This window comes from Pan troglodytes, chromosome 1, assembly GCF_028858775.2.
Source record: "Pan troglodytes isolate AG18354 chromosome 1, NHGRI_mPanTro3-v2.0_pri, whole genome shotgun sequence".
Taxonomy (NCBI): domain Eukaryota; kingdom Metazoa; phylum Chordata; class Mammalia; order Primates; family Hominidae; genus Pan; species Pan troglodytes.
Genome location: NC_072398.2, coordinates 183884260 through 183902361, shown reverse-complemented (window position 1 = coordinate 183902361; position 18102 = coordinate 183884260). Strand labels below are relative to the sequence as shown.

General features: G+C 40.5%; 1 protein-coding gene and 1 pseudogene across 2 annotated transcripts in view; one reads left to right on the top strand and one right to left on the bottom strand.

Moving 5' to 3' along the window:
• Positions 1-1544: 1544 nt before the first annotated feature.
• The window catches only part of CYP4Z1 (cytochrome P450 family 4 subfamily Z member 1), a 51857-nt gene continuing 35299 nt past the window's right edge, over positions 1545-18102 (top strand). The window contains exons 1-4 of one of the 2 annotated variants that reach the window (XM_024345587.3): positions 1545-1828; positions 2783-2924; positions 15038-15082; positions 16750-16877. In XM_024345587.3, coding sequence (XP_024201355.1) covers positions 1652-1828; positions 2783-2924; positions 15038-15082; positions 16750-16877 — 492 coding nt within the window. In that variant the 5' untranslated portion in view covers positions 1545-1651. The remainder of the gene's footprint in view (positions 1829-2782; positions 2925-15037; positions 15083-16749; positions 16878-18102) is intronic. The other variant, XM_054682795.2, reaches the window with a different exon arrangement.
• LOC112204366 (tubulin alpha-1C chain-like) lies at positions 9359-10691 on the bottom strand (annotated as a pseudogene).

The following is an 18102-nucleotide window of genomic DNA, read 5'->3' as shown; positions in this document are numbered from 1 at the left end:
GGAGCTATTACAAACTGATACCAGAGAAATACAAAAGATTATTCAAGACTTCCATGAATGCCTTTACATGCATAAACTAGAAAACCTAGAGGAGATGGATAAATTCCTGAAAATATACCACCCTCCTAGGTTAAACCAGGAAGATATAGAATCGCCAAACAGACAAATAACAAGCAGTGAGATTGAAATTGTAATTTTTTTTAATACCAACAAAAAAAAGTCCAAGACCAGATGGATTTACAGTTGAATTCTATCACACATTCAAAGAAGAAGTGGTACCAATTCTATAGACACTATTCCACAAGATAGAGAAAGAGAGCATCCTCCCTAAATCACTCTGTGAAGCCAGTATCATCCTAATACCGAAACCAGGGAATGACATAACAAAAAAAGAAAACTACAGACCAACATCTTTGATGAACATAGATGCAAAAATCCTCAATCAAATACTAGTGAGCTGAATCCAACAGCATATCAAAAAGATAATCCACCATAACCAAGTGGGATGCAGGGATGATTTAACATACCCAAGTCAATAAATGTGATACACCACATAAACAGAATTAAAAACAAAACCACATGATCATCTCAATAGCTGCAGAAAAAGCATTTAACAAAATCCAGCATCCCTTTATGATTAAAACTCTCATCAACAAAATTGGCATACCTTAAGGTAATAAAAGCCACATACAATAAACCCACAGCCAACATTATACTGAAAGGGGAAAAGTAGAAAGCATTCTCCTTGAGAACTGGAACAAGAGAAGGAAGCCCACTTTCACCACTTCTATTCAACATAGTACTGGAAGTCCTAGCCAGAGCAATCAGACAAAAGGAAGAAATAAAGGGCATTCAAATTGGTAAAAAGGAGGTCAAACTGTCACTGTTTGCTGATGATATGATCGTATACCTAGAAAACCCTAAAGACTCATCCAAAAAGCTCCTACAGGATGCAAAATTAATATACACAAATAAGTAGCTCTGCTGTACACCAGCAGCAACCAAGCTGAGAATCAAATCAAGAACTCAACCCCTTTCAAAATAGAAAAAAAAAAAAAAACTTAGGTATATACCTAAGATTTTGGGTGACAATAATGTGTCATTGTAGGTTCATTAAATGTAACAAGTGTTATACTCTGGTGGAGGATTTTGATAATCAGGGAAGCTGGAAGGGAAGGGTGATATATGGGAACTCCCTGAACTTTCTGCTTAATTTTTCTGTGAACCTGAAACTTCTCTAGAAAGATAAATTCTATCAGAAACATAAACAAAAAAGAACAGAGAATGAGAGTGGGGGAGATTTTTTACAAGAATGTATAGAGGTGCTACAAAGGATGACTAGATGGGAACTTTTAGATTCTGGAAGGGGACAGCAGTGCAGCAAAGCTTTCATATGGGTGTGAGCTGTCATGCACATGGCTCCTATCTGAAAATCTAGTTCTTCTAGAATCCAGGTCTGCTGGCCAACATCTCAGCAGTTTTCACCCTGCAGACTTAATTAGGCTTCCTCTTCCTTATGTCCCCTCCCTGAATATGGCATTTTGAAAGCCCAGTGTTGCCCAGGGGGCATCTCCTTTGTGTTTATGAGAGACCTGCATTCTCCCTGGCTCAGTTCTCTCAGGCTCTCCAGAGCTCAGGAGCTTTGAGAAGAATGGAGCCCTCCTGGCTTCAGGAACTCATGGCTCACCCCTTCTTGCTGCTGATCCTTCTCTGCATGTCTCTGCTGCTGTTTCAGGTAATCAGGTTGCACCAGAGGAGGAGATGGATGATCAGAGCCCTGCGCCTGTTTCCTGCACCCCCTGCCCACTGGTTCTATGGCCACAAGGAGGTAAGAGGAGAAAATTAGTTGGGGAGGTTAAGGGACAGAAAGATGAGGTATTAAAAAAAAACAGCACAGACTGGTGGGGCATTATGTAATATGCAAAATGCTTTCACACCAATCTCATTGTGATTTTTACAAAAATTCTATGATATGGGGAGGAAAGATATTGTTATTCCTATTTTACGGATAAGAAAACTGAAGCCTAAAATAGAAATGCAACTTTCCTGTGCTACCCACCTCATAAATGACAGAAATGAAACTTGAACCCTGGTCTTCTGATTCAAGGCCAAGGTCTTTACTATTCTCAGGACACTGGGTGTTCTAGAGAGAAACAGACCAAGCCAATTGTTCACAGGAACTATACAAAGATGCTACAGCTTCTAATGAAGCTGGAAATAGGAAAACATTTAGCAAATTAGAAAGGAAAGTTGAAAGATGAGCAGCAACCAAAAGGAGTAAAAGGCATGTGAGACTTCGCTGCTTTGGAGGCAGATAAAGCATGAGTGGGTATATCCAGAGCAAAGATGAGGTAGGGAATCAGTGGTTACTAACGGTTTACCTTGTGCCAGGAATTTTATGTTTATAATTTCACGTAATTTTCATGGCAGCTTTGTAAAATATATTTGGTCTTCCTATTATACACGTGAGGAAATCATGGCCCTGATGACCTAGATAATGAATAAGTGTCAGATTGGGATTTGAACTTAAATCTCCAAAGTTGACGCTGGAGTGAGAAGACCAATCACTCAGCAACAGGTCCTGAGCACTTGCCCTGGGCCAGGAAGATTCTGTGGAAGTGCTGGAGACACATGGAGAAGAAAACTTGCCTTCAGCAGATGTGAACCTGTCTGATGGGGTGGTGTCCACAGACCCTCAACTTAGCACATGGTCCATCTGAGGGAAAGGGATCATCCTGGGGTGACAACCTTTACTAACCAGTCATGACTTATCTTATGACAGTTTTACCCAGTAAAGGAGTTTGAGGTGTATCCTGAGCTGATGGAAAAATACCCATGTGCCGTTCCCTTGTGGGTTGGACCCTTTACGATGTTCTTCAGTGTCCATGACCCAGACTATGCCAAGATTCTCCTGAAAAGACAAGGTAAAAACCAAGAGGGGCTCACAGTACACAGCAGCAACAAAGAGGGTCTCAGGGTGTCTGTGGCACTAGGGAAGGACAGGTTGAAGCATTTTTAAGGGAAATCCATCATTTGATATGTTGAAGGGAAGATTCCATGTCCTCCTCGACATCATAGTCAGGACTCTATTGAGGGCTGTTGTAGAGGATTCTCTGATCCATTTCCAAGCAATCTCCTCTCCCTACATGACAAATTTTTTCTGATGCTTCCATCACATTTACTTACCTCAGACCCCCAGGACTACCACTTACCACCACTGTGAACATACAGTGGGTTGGGCATGCAGTGGTGGTTTGCTTACAATTGGCTTAACGCCAGTGCTGCACAGAGATGAGTGTTCCCCATAGATGCTTTGCCTACTAATGATGCCTGTCCTCTGGGAATGGCCAGTGCCAGGTTGGAGGCTCTCGCAAGTGGACACCAGTTCTCCATCTGGTCCCTAGTGTCGGAATTCCGTGGAATTGCAGAGCTGCTTCTTGGCCGTGGCAAGATGTGTGTAGGATTCCCCCACTGGGCTTTCCTCAACTGCCTGTTGGCATATAAGGCTGGCCTTCGCCTCACTCTCCCAGCTACCTGCATGAGTCATTCAGTTATAAAATGCCTCCATACCACTCTTGGTGCTTCTGAAAAATTTCAAGCAGCCTGTGGCTCTCTCATTTCACAGGGCACTCTGCCAGAATCACCATCTCAGCTTTCTTCCTGGTAATGGTGCAAGAAATGTCTGGGTATCCAGTTTCAAACTTTACTCTGCTCCCCTTTATGCTCTGCTCTCACCTTTGGACCTTTGCCCAAAAGGGATGAAAGAGGAAAGTGATTGTTTCTCCTTTGGAGTTATTTTCTCTTCTTTATCTACAGATTCTCTCTTCAGTGTGTTCACTCCCTTGAGGAGGGAGCCTTCGTTTCTGGCTGTTTTTCTTTTTTTGTGGTTGGTTGTAAGGGCATCTGGGCAGGCCATACAGGGAAAGCCATCCTTCCTGTTCATATTTTCTTCAGTCCCCGTTGTCTTCAACGCACAACCTTAGCTCCTTCCCAGAGAAGCCAAGAATTTCTCTCCCTCTCTTGCTTTTTTTCTCTTACTGTTTTGTTTTCTTTTTCTTTGGTTTGTATTCCCTGCTGGTGCCTAAAATTGTCTCCTCCTCAGAGAAAAGGATAATTTTATGCCTTGAAGTGTGATAACTGTACAGTTACATGAGAAAAGAGCAGAATAATATACAGAGTATGGGATGTTAAGTCATTTATCTGCCACACATCAGTACTTCTTTTTGAGTCCCACTGCAGAAGCACGGTGGCCAAAAAAGGAGAGCTGAGAATCCTGCTCTTATTATTTCTGGCCAGACCCACCCAAATCATCTTATCCCCAGCTTTTTTTTTGAAAATTTTCAACCCTACAAGAGAAATTTTGAACACCCATTGTACCCTTCTCTAGTGTCATTAATTGATATCATATTCCCATATGTGCTTTTCTTTTAATTACATTCATTTTATTGTGGTAAAATATACATAACCTAAAAATTTACCATTTTAAATCACTTTTAAGTATACAGTTTAATGGCATTAAATACATTTACATTGTTGTGCAACTATCACCGCCATCCATCTTCAGAACTTTTTCATCTTCCCAAACTGAAACTCTGTACACATTAAACTCTAACTCCCCATTTTCCCCTCCCCCCAGCCTCAGGCAACAACCATTCTACTTTCTGTCCTTTTAAGTTTCCCTATTCTAGGTACCTCCATAAGTAGAACCATACAATATTGTCCTTTTGTAACTGGCTTATTTCATGTAGCATAATGTCCTCAAGTTTCATCCATGTTGTAGCATGTATCAAAACGTCCTTTCTTTTTAAGGCTGAATTTCCATTGTATGTATGTACCACATTTTGTTTATCCATTCCTCTGACAATGGACACTTGGATAACTTCTATCAGTTGGCTTTTGTGAATAATGCTGTCATGAACATGCATGTACAAATATCTGTTTGGGTCCTTTCAATTATTTCAAGTTGATACCAAAAAGTGGAATTACTGAGTCACATGATAATTCTATATATAATTTTTTGAAGAACTGTGATAGCATTTTCCACAGTGGCTGCACCATTTTACATACCCACCAGCAATGCACAAGGGTTCCAATTTCTTCACATTCTCACCAACATTTGTTATTTTCTGGGGATTTAAAAAATAATAATAATAGCTACCCCAGCTGGGTGCAATGGCTCACACCTGTAATCCCAGCACTTTGGGAGGCCAAGGCAGGCAGATTACTTGAGGTCAGGAGTTCAAGACCAGCCTGGCCAACATGGTGAAACCCTGTCTCTACTAAAAAAAATACAAAAATTAGCCAGGCGTGGTGACACACGCCTGTAGTCCCAACTACTTGGGAGGCTGAGGCAGGAGAATTGCTTGAACCTGAGAGGCGGAGGTTGCAATGAGCTGAGATAGTACCACTGCATTCCAGCCTGGGTGACAGAGCAAGACTTTGTCTCAAGAAAAAAAAAAAATTAAAAATATGTTGTATTATTTAAACTAATACTAATAATAGCTATCCTAATGGATGTGAAATGGTATCTTATGGTGGGTTTTATTTGTATTTCTCTAATGATTAATTATGTTGAACATCTTTTCACATGCTTACTGGCCACTTATATATCAACTTCGGGGAAATGTCTATTCAAGTTTGCTGCACCTTTTTCAATTGGTTCTTTGGTTTCTTTTGTTGTTGAGTTGCAGGAGTTCTTTATATCTTCTGGATATTAATCCTTATCAGATATATGATTTGTAAATATCTTCTCCCATTCTGTTGATGTCTTTTTTACTCTGTTGATAGTGTTCTTTGGTGAGAAAAATTTTTTTATTTTATCAAGTCCAGTTTATCTATTTTTTCTTTCACTGCCTGTGCTTTTGGCATCATATCCAAAAAATTATTGCCAACTCCTATGTCATGAAGTTTTCCTTATGTTTTCTTCTAAGAGTTTTAAGTTGTAGCTCTCACATTCAGTTCTTTGATTCATTTAGTGTTAATTTTTTATATGGTATAAAGTCTGCATTTGCTCATAGATCGATGGATGATAGATAGATAGATAGATAGATAGATAGACAGACAGACAGAGCCAAACAACTTTTTATGCATAAGTTTTATCTGAGTTAATAGAGGTTAAAAAATAGGGATTTTCTATTTCTTCTCCATTTTTCAGCTTTCCCTATCTATAATGAGGAACTTTCCTCCTCTCCCCACCCCCATCTGCCTTTCTCTCACTGTCTCACTTTCTGTCCCTCTGTTTCTCTGTCTTTCTGCATACCAGTAAGGATTCATGGATTGTTAAGAAATCAGTGTATTGAATTTCATTATCATCATTATCTTTTTTGATGGCCAAATTGTCCCAGATATGGAGAAGGAGACAAAGCAAGAGAAGAGGCTGGTAGACATGGGCCCAGTCATTCAGAACTTTGTAGGCTGAGTAATGGTGAGCCTCAAAGGAGAGAAGTACTGTGAATATCTGTGTGTTTTGCAACATCACTCAGACAGCTGTGTGATGAATGGCTGGAGGGAATCAAGGCTGGAGACAAGGAATCCACCTTATCCTACTGCACTGTCCAAAGGACAGATGATGGAGGCCTGGACAAAGGTAGAGGGGTGGAGGTGGAAATAATTGTATGAATTCAAGAGATACTAATGAATGTACCAATATTTTTGACATGGGGGTATCAAGCTGTCAAGCAGTCCCTAAGCTACTTAGCTGGTTCACTGCACATTCATAAATTCAGTCAGCAAAAAGCCAGCGGGCCTGAATGGATTTAGACTGTTTATTACTCATGGCATAATAGGTATCATGAGCTTCACATTAACATCGGCCCCACTATCTCCCTAAGTCCTATAGGGGCAATGGAGAGCAACTCAGGTTAGTACTGTGCACACCAGGGTCTGTGTTACATTTGAGGAATTCAGACACGACAAGATCCTGACCATATATAGGGGCTATTGCCAAAAATGCTCTTCCTCACCCCTAGAAATAGGCATTGTCTTTTATGTGTGTGTGGCAAAATACACATAAGGTTTGCCATTTAACCGTTTTAAAGATCCAATTCAGGGACACTAAGTATATTCACAGTGCTATCCACCTATCATCTCTGTCTAGTTCCAGAAATTTTCATCAGTCCAGACAGAAACCTCATACCCATTTTAAGCAGTTATTCCCCATTCCTCCCTTGCCCCAGTCACTGGCAACTACTGATCTGCATTTTTGTCTCTATAAATTTACTTATTCTGGATTTTTCATATAAATGGAATCACACAATATGTGACCCCTTGCATTTTGCTTTTTTCACTTAGCATAATGTTTTCAAGATTCATACATTTTGTAGCATTGTTTCTTTTCATGAATTATATTCTACTGTATGAATATACCACATTTTGTTTATCCATTTATCTGTTAATAGACCTTTGAATTGTTTCAACTTTTGGCCATTATGCATAATGCTGATTTCATAAAAATGAAAAGCTTTTGTGTGTCAAGGGCCACTAAAAGCAACCTGTGCCTCCTGGGTTCAAGTGATTCTCCTGCCTCAGTCTCCCAGGTAGCTGGGACTACAGGCGTGCACTACCAAACCTAATTTTGTATTTTTAGTTGAGATGGGGTTTCACCATGTTGGCCAGGCTGGTCTCAAACTACTGACAAGTAATCCACCCGCCTCAGCCTCCCAAAGTGCTGAGATTACAGGCATGAGCCAACGCACAAGGCCAAGACCAATTTTATTTTAATTTGCATTTCCCTAATGACCGAATATCATCTTATTGTTTGCCCATTGATGCTGAATATCATCTTATTTGTTTGCTGGCCCATTGTTTATCTTTGGAGATGTCTATTCAAGTCCTTTGCCCATGATTAATTGGGCTGTCTTTTTATTGTTCAGTTGTAATAGATTTTAAATATATATAGTACCCAAGTTTTTTTTATCAGATATATGATTTGCAAACATTTTCTATTATTTTGTGGTTTGTCTTTTAACCCTTTTAGTGGCCCTTGATACACAAAAGCTTTTCATTTTTATGAAATCTAACTTATTTATTTTTCCTTTTGTGGCCTGTGCTTTTACTATCATTTTAAAGAAACCATTGCCCAGTCCAAATTCATGAAGACCCTCCCCTATTTTTTCTTCTAAGAGTTTTATAGTTTTGACTCTTGTACATAGGTCTTTAGTCCTTTTTTTGGGTGAAAGAAGCCTAAAGTAGGGGCATTTGTTTATTTATTTATTTATCTTTTATTTTAGATTCAAGAGGTACATGTGCAGGCTTCTTACCTGGGTATACTGCATGATACTGTGAAGTTTGGGGTATAAATGATGCCATCACCCAGGTGCTGAGCACAGTACCCAACAATTAGTTTTTCAATCCTTGCCCCCTTTCCTTCCTCCCCCACCCCAGTAGTCCAGAGTGTCTATTGTTGCCATCTTTATGTCCATGAGTACTGAATGTTTAACTCCTACTTAAAAGTGAGATCATGAAGTATCTGGTTTTCTGTTCCTACATTAATTCACTTAGGATAATGTCCTGCACCTGCATCCATGTTGCTGCAATGACGTGATTTCATTGTTTTTTTTTCCCCTTTGGTACATTTTTAGTTAATTTTTGTATATAGAGTGAGATAAAGGTACACTTAATTATTGTGCCCATAGGTATTTAGTTTTCGCAGCACCATTTCTGAAGAGACCATTCTCCCCATTGAATGGTATTTGCATCCTTGTTGAAAATGAATTGACAACAGATGTATGGGTTTATTTCTGGACTCTGATATCTACACTTAATGCCAGTACCACTTACCGCCACTGTGAACATTGACTCTATTGAGGGCTGTTGTAGAGGATTCTCTGATCCATTTCCAAGCAATCTCCTCTCCCTACATCGCAAATTTTTTCTGATCCTTCCATCACATTTACTTACCTCAAACCCCTAGGACTACCACTTAACTGTAAACATACCATGGGTTGGGGATGGAGAGGTGGTTTGCTTACAATTGGCTTAATGCCAGTGTTGCACCGAGATGGGTGTTCACAATAGATGCTTTGCCCACTAACGATGCCTGTCCTCTGGGAATGGCCAGTGCCAGGTGGAGGCTTTGGCAAGTGGACACCAGTTCTCCATCTGGTCCCTAGTGTCGGAATTCCGTGGAATTGCAGAGCTGCTTCTTGGCCGTGGCAAGATGTGTGTAGGATTCCCCCACTGGGCTTTCCTCAACTGCCCGTTGGCATATAAGGCTGGCCTTCACCTCACTCTCCCAGCTACCTAGATGGCTCACTCAGTTATAAAATGCCTCCACACCTCTCTTCATGCTTCTGAAAAATTTCAAGCAGCCTGTGGCTCTCTCATGTCACATGGCACTCTGCCACAATCACCACCTTTGCATCCTTGTTGAAAATGAATTGACAACAGATGTATGGGTTTATTTTTGGACTCTGATATCTACACAATGGCAGTACCACATTGTTTTGGTGACTATAGTTTTGCGGTAAGTTTGAAATCAAGGTGTATGAGTTCTCCACCTTTGGCAGGCTTATCATACATCAGGTCAAACTTGTGGTCCAGGCAAGCCCAGGCCTCAGCAACTGCTGTGGTGTTGCTCAGCATGCACACAGGTCTCTATACCTTGACCAGGTCTCCACCAGGTACCTCATTGGGGGGCTGGTAATTAATACCAACCTTAAAGCCAATGGGATGCCAATCCACAAACTGGATGGTAGGCTTGGTCTTGATGGTGGTGATGGCAGCATTGACATCTTTGGGGACCATGTCCCCATGGTACAACAGGCAGCAAGCCATGTATTTACCATGGCGAGAGTCATATTTCACTATCTGGTTGGCTGGCTAAAAGCAAGCACTGGTGATCTCTGCTACAGCAAGCTGTTCGTGATAGGCTTTCTCAGCAGAGATGATGGGGGAATATGTGGCCAGAGGGAAGTGGATGCAGAGACAGGGCACCATTTTGGTCTAGACTTCTGTCATATTAACTTTCAGGGCTCCATCAAATCTGAGGAAAGCAATGATGGAAGACACAATCTGGCTAATAAGGCAGTTAAGGCTAGTATAGGTTGGGCATTCAATATTGAGGTTTCTCCACAGATGTCATAGATGGCCTCATTGTCTACCATGAAGGCACAATCAGAGTGCTACAGGGTGGTATGGGAGATGAAGATAGAGCTATACAACTATAGCTGTGGAAATATGGGGGGTTGGGTATGCAGAGAACTCCAACTTGGACTTCTTGCCATAATCAACAGAAAGAACATTCCACCAGCAGAGAAGTGAACCCAGAACAAGTCCCCTCACCAAAGCAGTAAAAAACCAAGAAGTTCTGAAGACCTGTGCACTAGTCAACCAGCTTGCAAATTCAGTCCAAGATGAGGTCAATATAATCCCCTTGCCTATGCAATAGTGCCCTCAAGTATAGTTATAGGCAGCATCTTCCTTGCTTGTGATGAGCTGCCCAGGGTGGAAGAGCTGGCAGTAGGTGCCAGTGTGAACTTTGTCAATGACTCTGGGTTCAACATCTACAAACACTGCCCTAGTCACATGGTTGGCAGCACCTGTCTCACTGAAGAAGGTATTGAAGGAGTTATTTCCTCCCACAATAGTCTTGTCTCTTGGCCTTGCCATCAGGCTAGAGGCCATGTTCCAGGCAGTAGAGATCCTAGCAGGAACTGCCAATCTGGACATCAGCCTAGCCAACATGGAGATGCACTCACATATGACAGGGACTTGTAAGGTTCTGCAAGGCTGAAGGAGGTGAAGGGACAGCAACAAGGATCTCCCACTAACAGACCACCACGGAGTCCAAGGGAGTAGTCCATAGTGTCCTCTTATAATCCTTTTATTATCTGTAATAATAAGTTGATAGTAATGTTCCCACTTTCATTTCTGATTGTAGTAACTTGATTCTTCTCACTTTTCTTCATAGTTTATCTAATTAAAGTTTTGTCAATTTTGTTAATCTTCTCAAAGAAATAACTTTTTGTTTGTTAATTTTTTTCTATTGTTTTTCCTGTTTTTATTTTATTTACCTCAGCTCTAACCTTTATCATTTCCTTCCTTCAGTAGCTTTGGGTTTCATTTGCCCTTCTTTTTCCAGTTCATTAAAGTGTACAGTTAGGTTATTGATTTAAGGAATTTATTTTTTAATGAAGACATTTAAGCTATAAAAATCTCATTAAGCACTGCTTTTGCTGAATCCCATAACATTGGGTATGTTGTTTTCATTTTCATTTGCCTCAAAATATTTTCTAATGTCTTTTATGATTTATTCCTTGTCCCTTTGGTTGTTTAAGAATGTCTTGTTTAATATTCATGTTTTGTGAATTTTCCCATTTTACTTCTGATATTGATTTCTAGTTTTATTCTATGGAGAGGTATTTTTGTATGATTTCAATCTTTTTAAATTTATTGAGACTCTTTTTGTGACTTACCATACGATCTATGCTAAAGAATGACCCATGTGTACTTGAGAAGAACATGTAATCTGCTGTTGTTAGGTGGAGCTTTTAGAACATGTCTGTTTGGCATAATTATAGTGTTGTTCAAGTTCTCTATTTCCTTATTAATTTTTTGTATCATTGTTCTGTCCATTATTGAAAGGGATGTAGTGAATTCTCCAATTATAATTTTAGAACTGTCTATTTCTCCCTTCAATGCTGTCAGCTTTTGCCTCATATACTGTGGGGTTCTATTGTTAGGTATACATTTATATATTATAACTGTTATATCTTCTTGATGAATTGACCCCTTAACAATATATAATGTCTTTCTTTGTGTCACAATAAAGTATAGTTAACTGATAATCACCCAGCTCTCTTTTCCTTACTGTTTGCATAGAATACCTTTTCTACCCTTTTACTTTTAACCTCTTTGTTTCTTCAGATCTAAAGTGAGTCTCTTGTAAGCAGCATATTAATGGATCCCATTTTTTTAGTCCATTCTGCCAGTCTCTGCCTTTTAATTGAAGCTTAATCCATTTACATTTAAAATAATTACTGATAAGGAAGGACTTATTTCTAACATTTCACTGTTTGTTTTTTATATGTCTTTTTTTTTTTTTTTAGAGACAGGGTCTTGCTCTGTCACCTAGGGTAGGGTGCAGTGGTGTCATCATAGCTCACTGCATCCTCTAGCTCCTGGGCTCAAGTAATTCTCCCACTTCAGCCTCCTGAGCAGTTGGAACTATAGGCCTGCACCACTATGCCTGGCTAATTGTTTCTTTTGTAGAGACAAGGGTCTCACTATGTTGTCCAGGCTGGTCTTAAGCTCCTGGCTTCAAACAATGCTTCCCCCTCAGTCTCCCAAAGTGCTGAGACTACAGGTGTGACCCACTGTGCTCAGCCTGTCATATATATTTTATGTTCCTCACTTCCTCCATTACTGCCTACTTTGGTGTTTAATTGATTTTTGGTTTTTGGTATGGTAACATTTTTATGTTACTCTTCTCATTTCCTTTCCTGTATATTTTCAGTTATTTTCATAGTGATTAACGTGGGATTAAAATCAACATCTTAAAGCTATTGGAAATTTTCAACCATTATTTCTTCAACTTAGTTTTCTCTCTTGGCTCTTCTGGGACTCCAATTATGCATATGTTAGTATGCTTGATGGTGTCCCACAGGTCTCTTAGGACCATTCATTTTTTCATTCTGTTTTCTATTTCTGCCCCTCAGATTCAACAATCTCAATTGACCTATCTCCAACTTTGATAATTTTTTCTCTGCCTGCTCAAATCAACTGTTGAAACCTTATGAACTTTTTATTTCAGTTACTGTATACTCCAGTTCTAGAACTTTATTTGTTTCTGTTTACAACTTATATGTCTTTGTTAATATTCTCTATTTGTTCATACATGAGTATTTTGGTTTTGTTTCATCTTTGGCCATGGTTTATTGTAGGTCTTTGAGCATATTGAAGACAGTTGATTTAAAGTTGTCTAATAAGTCCAACGTCTATGCTTCCTCAATAACATTTTCTTTTCATTTCTTTTTCCTGTGCATAGGCCATACTTCCTTGTTTCTTTTACATGATTTGTAATTTTTTTGTTTAAAACGGAACATTTTAAATGTTATGTAAGAAAAAAAGGAATAAAAGAGAAAAAGGTAGGAAAGAATATAAAAATACTCTCCAGGTCTTTCCTGGTTGGTTCTGTGTTGGGGCACACATCTAATATTTAATCAGGGCATTTACAAGTTTGCCTTAGCTTTCTCTTTCTTCTTGCACTTTGTGTAAGGACTAGTCAAAGTTGAAAGCCTGTGGTCTTATCAGGTCTTTTCCAAGCATGCATCCTACCCTGGGTATGTGTAGGTTCCCTGTTATATGTGAGAACTTTTTAAAGCATTGATTCTAAAAAAAAATTCTCATTCCCAGCTTTTCCTTCTAGATTTTGGTGTGTTTATTATTGCCTCAATTGTTCTTTTTTGTCCCAGGAATCAGTGCTAGTTCTTTTGCCTCTCAATGTTTTTGAGGAACACTTCCCTGCCCTGAGAGAATTCTGAGTTAGGTAAAACATAGGAAAGCCCCTGTCCTTCAGAAAACCCACACAGAAGTCAAAACAAACAAAATTCCTTGAGAACAAGGACCACTCTGCTTTCTCTAGGATCCAGGAATCAGAACCCACTGAGAATGCAGGCTGCCATCTTCAAGATTGCCATGGTACTGGAGAGGGATGTGGGGCAAGGCTAAATTGCAATGCCACCAATCTTTTCTGTCCTTTTTCAGTGGCCTTTCTTCTGATTAAGTGTGCACCTGGTTGCTGTAAACAATTAACTGTGTTCCAGAAATCTGCTAAAGTTGACTATAACAGTTTTTGCCAGATAATTTTTGGTTTTGCTTTGGGAAGGGATGGCCCTGGACAGTTCCTAATCCACCATTTTTGCTGATGTCACTCCTGGACATTATTTTTTAGGACCCTGGAATGTCTAGAGTAGAAAGGCTCATGCTTATTAGCCTTAAATGTAGACATACATACATTCTTTCCAAAATAGTTTTGGAAACATCCTTAACAATTCTATCAATCTCTTTTACCCATTTCTGAAGAAATGCCAGAATGATCTTCCAACAAGTAGATTAAGAGGATGAGAAAGTGGAATTAGTGAAGAAGGGGTCCCAACTTTTGGTAGGGAAAATAGGGAATACAGTTGTGCCTTTAAGTGGATAGAGGAAGAGGAGGCTATCTGGTAGTGAAGGGATGGATCAGATTTGGATTTGCTGGGGTCCTGAGGTGTCTGTGTGGTAAACAAAGGAAAATGTCTAGAGGGCAGTGGTTTTATATTGAAGTCTATGGACAGAGAGAGAGAGAGAGAGAGAGAGAGAGAGAGAGAATACACTAGGGACTGAGAGAGTGAATGCCATAAGATATCTTCTTACCCTTAGAACTCAAGGTATTTTATAGGTTCATTTCACCTGGACTTTTGCAGAAAGTGAATCTCATGTTAACAATCCTCTCTTTTCCTAGATGTTCATATATTTTCTCCCCCATTTTTATTTCCCTGTCTTTATCCCACATAAAGATGTTGATGGAATGAATAAAGCACACTAATTCTTGTTTTCCCAAAACTGTAAAACCAAGGTTATCTCCCCTATCTTTTCTTCTGATTCATTTATATACATCTTTCTCAAACAAATCCAACAAGGGTAAAATCTACAATTTATCTCAAAGTCATGTTCCTGTGTCTAGCTGTACATGTCTATGTGAAAAGGAACTGGAGCTTTAAAATGTTGTCGAGTTCCCCAACAAAAACAAATGTATTTTTTCAACTTATCTTGAAAGAAAATTATGCTCTGAAAATTATACAAAGGAAATTATGCTCTGTTTTCCACTGCTATTGACCTCGTAGCACCAAGTGCTGTGGAAAAAGAATAAACAAGTTCTCATTCTAATTCTGTGGCTTCCCTGGGACTCTCAGTACTGAAGAACTAGCCTCCAACCACCTTGCACACTAGCTATTTGTGTTACCCACAAGAAATATGGAAACATACAAAAATTTCCTCTCATTTTAACTCGTGATTTTCACTTAATGCCATCTTTTGCCTCCTTTGTTCTGTTTTACAGATCCCAAAAGTGCTGTTAGCCACAAAATCCTTGAATCCTGGGTTGGTATGTGTATTAGTCCATTCTCATTCTGCTATAAAGACATACCTGAGACTGGGTAACTTATAATGAAAAGAGATTTAACCAACTCATGGTTCTATTGGCTGTACAGGGTTCTGCTTCTTGGGAGGCTGCAGGAAACTTACAGTTGTGGTGGAAGGAAAAGGAAAAGCAGGCACACCTTCACGTGGCCACCAGGAGTAGGGGTGGAGTGTTACACACTTTTAAACAAGCAGATCTAGGGAGAATTCTATCACAAGAACAGTAAGGGGAAAATCCACCCCCATGACTCAGTCACCTTCCACCAGGCCTCTCCTCCAACAGTGAGGATTACAATTTGACATAAGATTCAGGTGGAGGCACAGAGCCAAACCATATCAGTATGTGTGTCTGATCCTTTCTCGTCTGAGCCTGGTGGAGGTGGAGGTGGGGGGAGAAATTACTTTCCTGATAGACACTAAATGCTCCTGTCTCCCTCATCTTACCACAACCTACACTTGCTTTTGCTTCAGAAACCTGAGCTCAATCTTGCCTTGTCCTTCATAGCTTCTCCTCTTATTCTACCTGTTTGGGACTGGTCCTTTATTTCTGGTGTAACTAGGGGTAGGGGTGGAGGAATAAGAAGGGGCCTGGGGGGTTGTATGCTCTCCTCCTCACACCAACTGATGTCACTATCCCAGGTAGTCCCCACTTGAGGATCATGGAAAGAGAAGGAGAGTCCCTCAGCCTGCTAACATGGACCTTACTGAGAATGGTGCCCTGGAAGAGGTTGCCGTTGTGAAAGTTGCTTAAGATCATTCTCTCTCCTTTTCCCTCCACACTTCACCTCCCTTTTCTGGGCAACCTGCCTGTGCAGCTAAGCAAGTTCACACCAGAAGATTCAGGATCTGGGTAGTAGCCCCAGATCCCTGGATCAAATGTGCATGGGCACCTTCTCTCCCTCTCCTTAGATTTTCCACCTTACAGAGAATTTAAAATATTATTCACCACAAATTTCATTATCAGTTTTCCACAATCTAATTGCCCCTGGAAAATCTTGCTCTTGAGGATCCCTTTGAAAGAATCCACTCTCATAAACTAAGTCTTTTATGAACTCAGTGGAGATCTCAAACCCACTTGTCCAGCAGGAATGATAAAGAAAAGCCCCTTTAGTCCTCCATCATTGATCCTCAGCCTGAAGAGAAGCACAAAAGTGATGGAAAGAAAGCAGCACCTCTGCTTCAGTCTGGAACTTTGTGCCAGTCTAAGGCAGTATTTCTCAAAGTGTGGACCTGAACTAGCTGGGACCCTTGTCATAACTCAAAAGTCCTTGATTCTACTTCAACACCTAGGAATTATTGGCTCGGAAGGATTAAGCCAAGGAATCTGCCTCTAGCAAACACCTCGGGTAATTCTCACCCACCCTAAATTTGAACTCTTATCAAGAGGCTGATGAATCTGACCATCAAATAGGATAGGATGGATCTTTCTTTGAGTTCATTGTATAAACAAATTTTCTGATTTGGACTTAATTCCCAAAGGGTTAGGTCTACTCCTGCTCATTCACTCTTTCAAAGCTCTGTCCACTCTAGCTTTTCTCCAGTGTCATAGATAGGGAATTGCTCGCTGCCTGCCTAGTCTTTCTTCACTTACCTGGCCTGTGATAGAAACAGTTGCCCCTCTCATTTCATAAGGTCGAGGACTTGTGACCCTGGATGGTTCTAAATGGAAAAAGCACCGCCAGATTGTGAAACCTGGCTTCAACATCAGCATTCTGAAAATATTCATCACCATGATGTCTGAGAGTGTTCGGATGATGCTGGTAAGTGGAGAAGAGAGCATTCGTACCTGGCCTCTGAAGTGAGGTGCTGCCAGCCGTATGGTGTGGGAGACTCTGAGTTCCCTCAGAACCATGTTCACAGCAGTTTATATGGGGTTATTTGATGTTTAGACCATGACCATCATCATCAGGGCAAGGACCCTGTCTTGTATACCCAACACTTCTCACAGGGATGGACTCAGGGTAGGTGCTCAATGAGAAGTAGCTGAATGAATGAGTGAGTGAGTCCAGTAGACTCACTACATTTGGAGAACACAAGGCAGAAGAGCAAAGACACCCATAGGAGTAGCCATGCCAACATAGAGAAATGTATCATGTTCAGGAGGTCGAGTCAGGAAAGACTTCCTAAGAAAGGTGACAGGAGCTGAGTCTTGGAGAATGGGGAGGATTTCTAGAGATGGGGACTCAGAGAAAAGACGGCCTTGTGGTCAAGGAGAAAAGGGAGCTTTAGCTTTGGCTGAGGCAGAAGAGGGTGCAGAGATTTCACAAGACAATCTAAAACCCATAGAGAAGACACAGTTGTATGTCTCCACACCTGTCCTCTTGGAGTTTGGATGGCAAAGACATGCCAGGTGGTTTTGAGTACACCTAAGGTCTGTTTCAGGGGTCCTGAATGAGGTGATTGCGACAACTCAAAGACTAAGTTTCTAAGATCCCAGGCATGGAGTAAAGCAATTCTATACACAGGATCTCAATCCTAGTCACAAAGACTTCTTAATGATACAGGGGCTCAGAGACATGGGTTCCCCTAAACACGTCAGCTTGGATTCATACTGGCCCCATATTTTCCAGTGTGCCATGCTGTTATCCTTTATGACCCTCGTCACCATGCCCAGGTCCCACTCCAAAATAAAAATCAAAGCAAAACATATAAATATAGTGACTGCAAATACTTTTTAAGCACTTACTATGCATCAGGCTTATTATATCCTTTTATACTACTACAGTCTTACAATTTTGCTGTATTATCTCCATTTTGCTAGTAAGGATATTGAGATGCAGAGATTAAGCAGTTTGTTCAAGGTCACAAGGCAGGTCAGGTGCAGTGGCTCATGCCTGTAATCCCAGCACTTTGGGAGGCCAAGGTGGGTGGATGGCTTGAGCCCAGGAGTTCAAGACCAGCCTGGCCAACATGGCCAAACCCCATCTCTACTAAAAATACAAGATCATAAGGCAGATTAGGGGAAGAGTTGAGTTCAAACTCAAG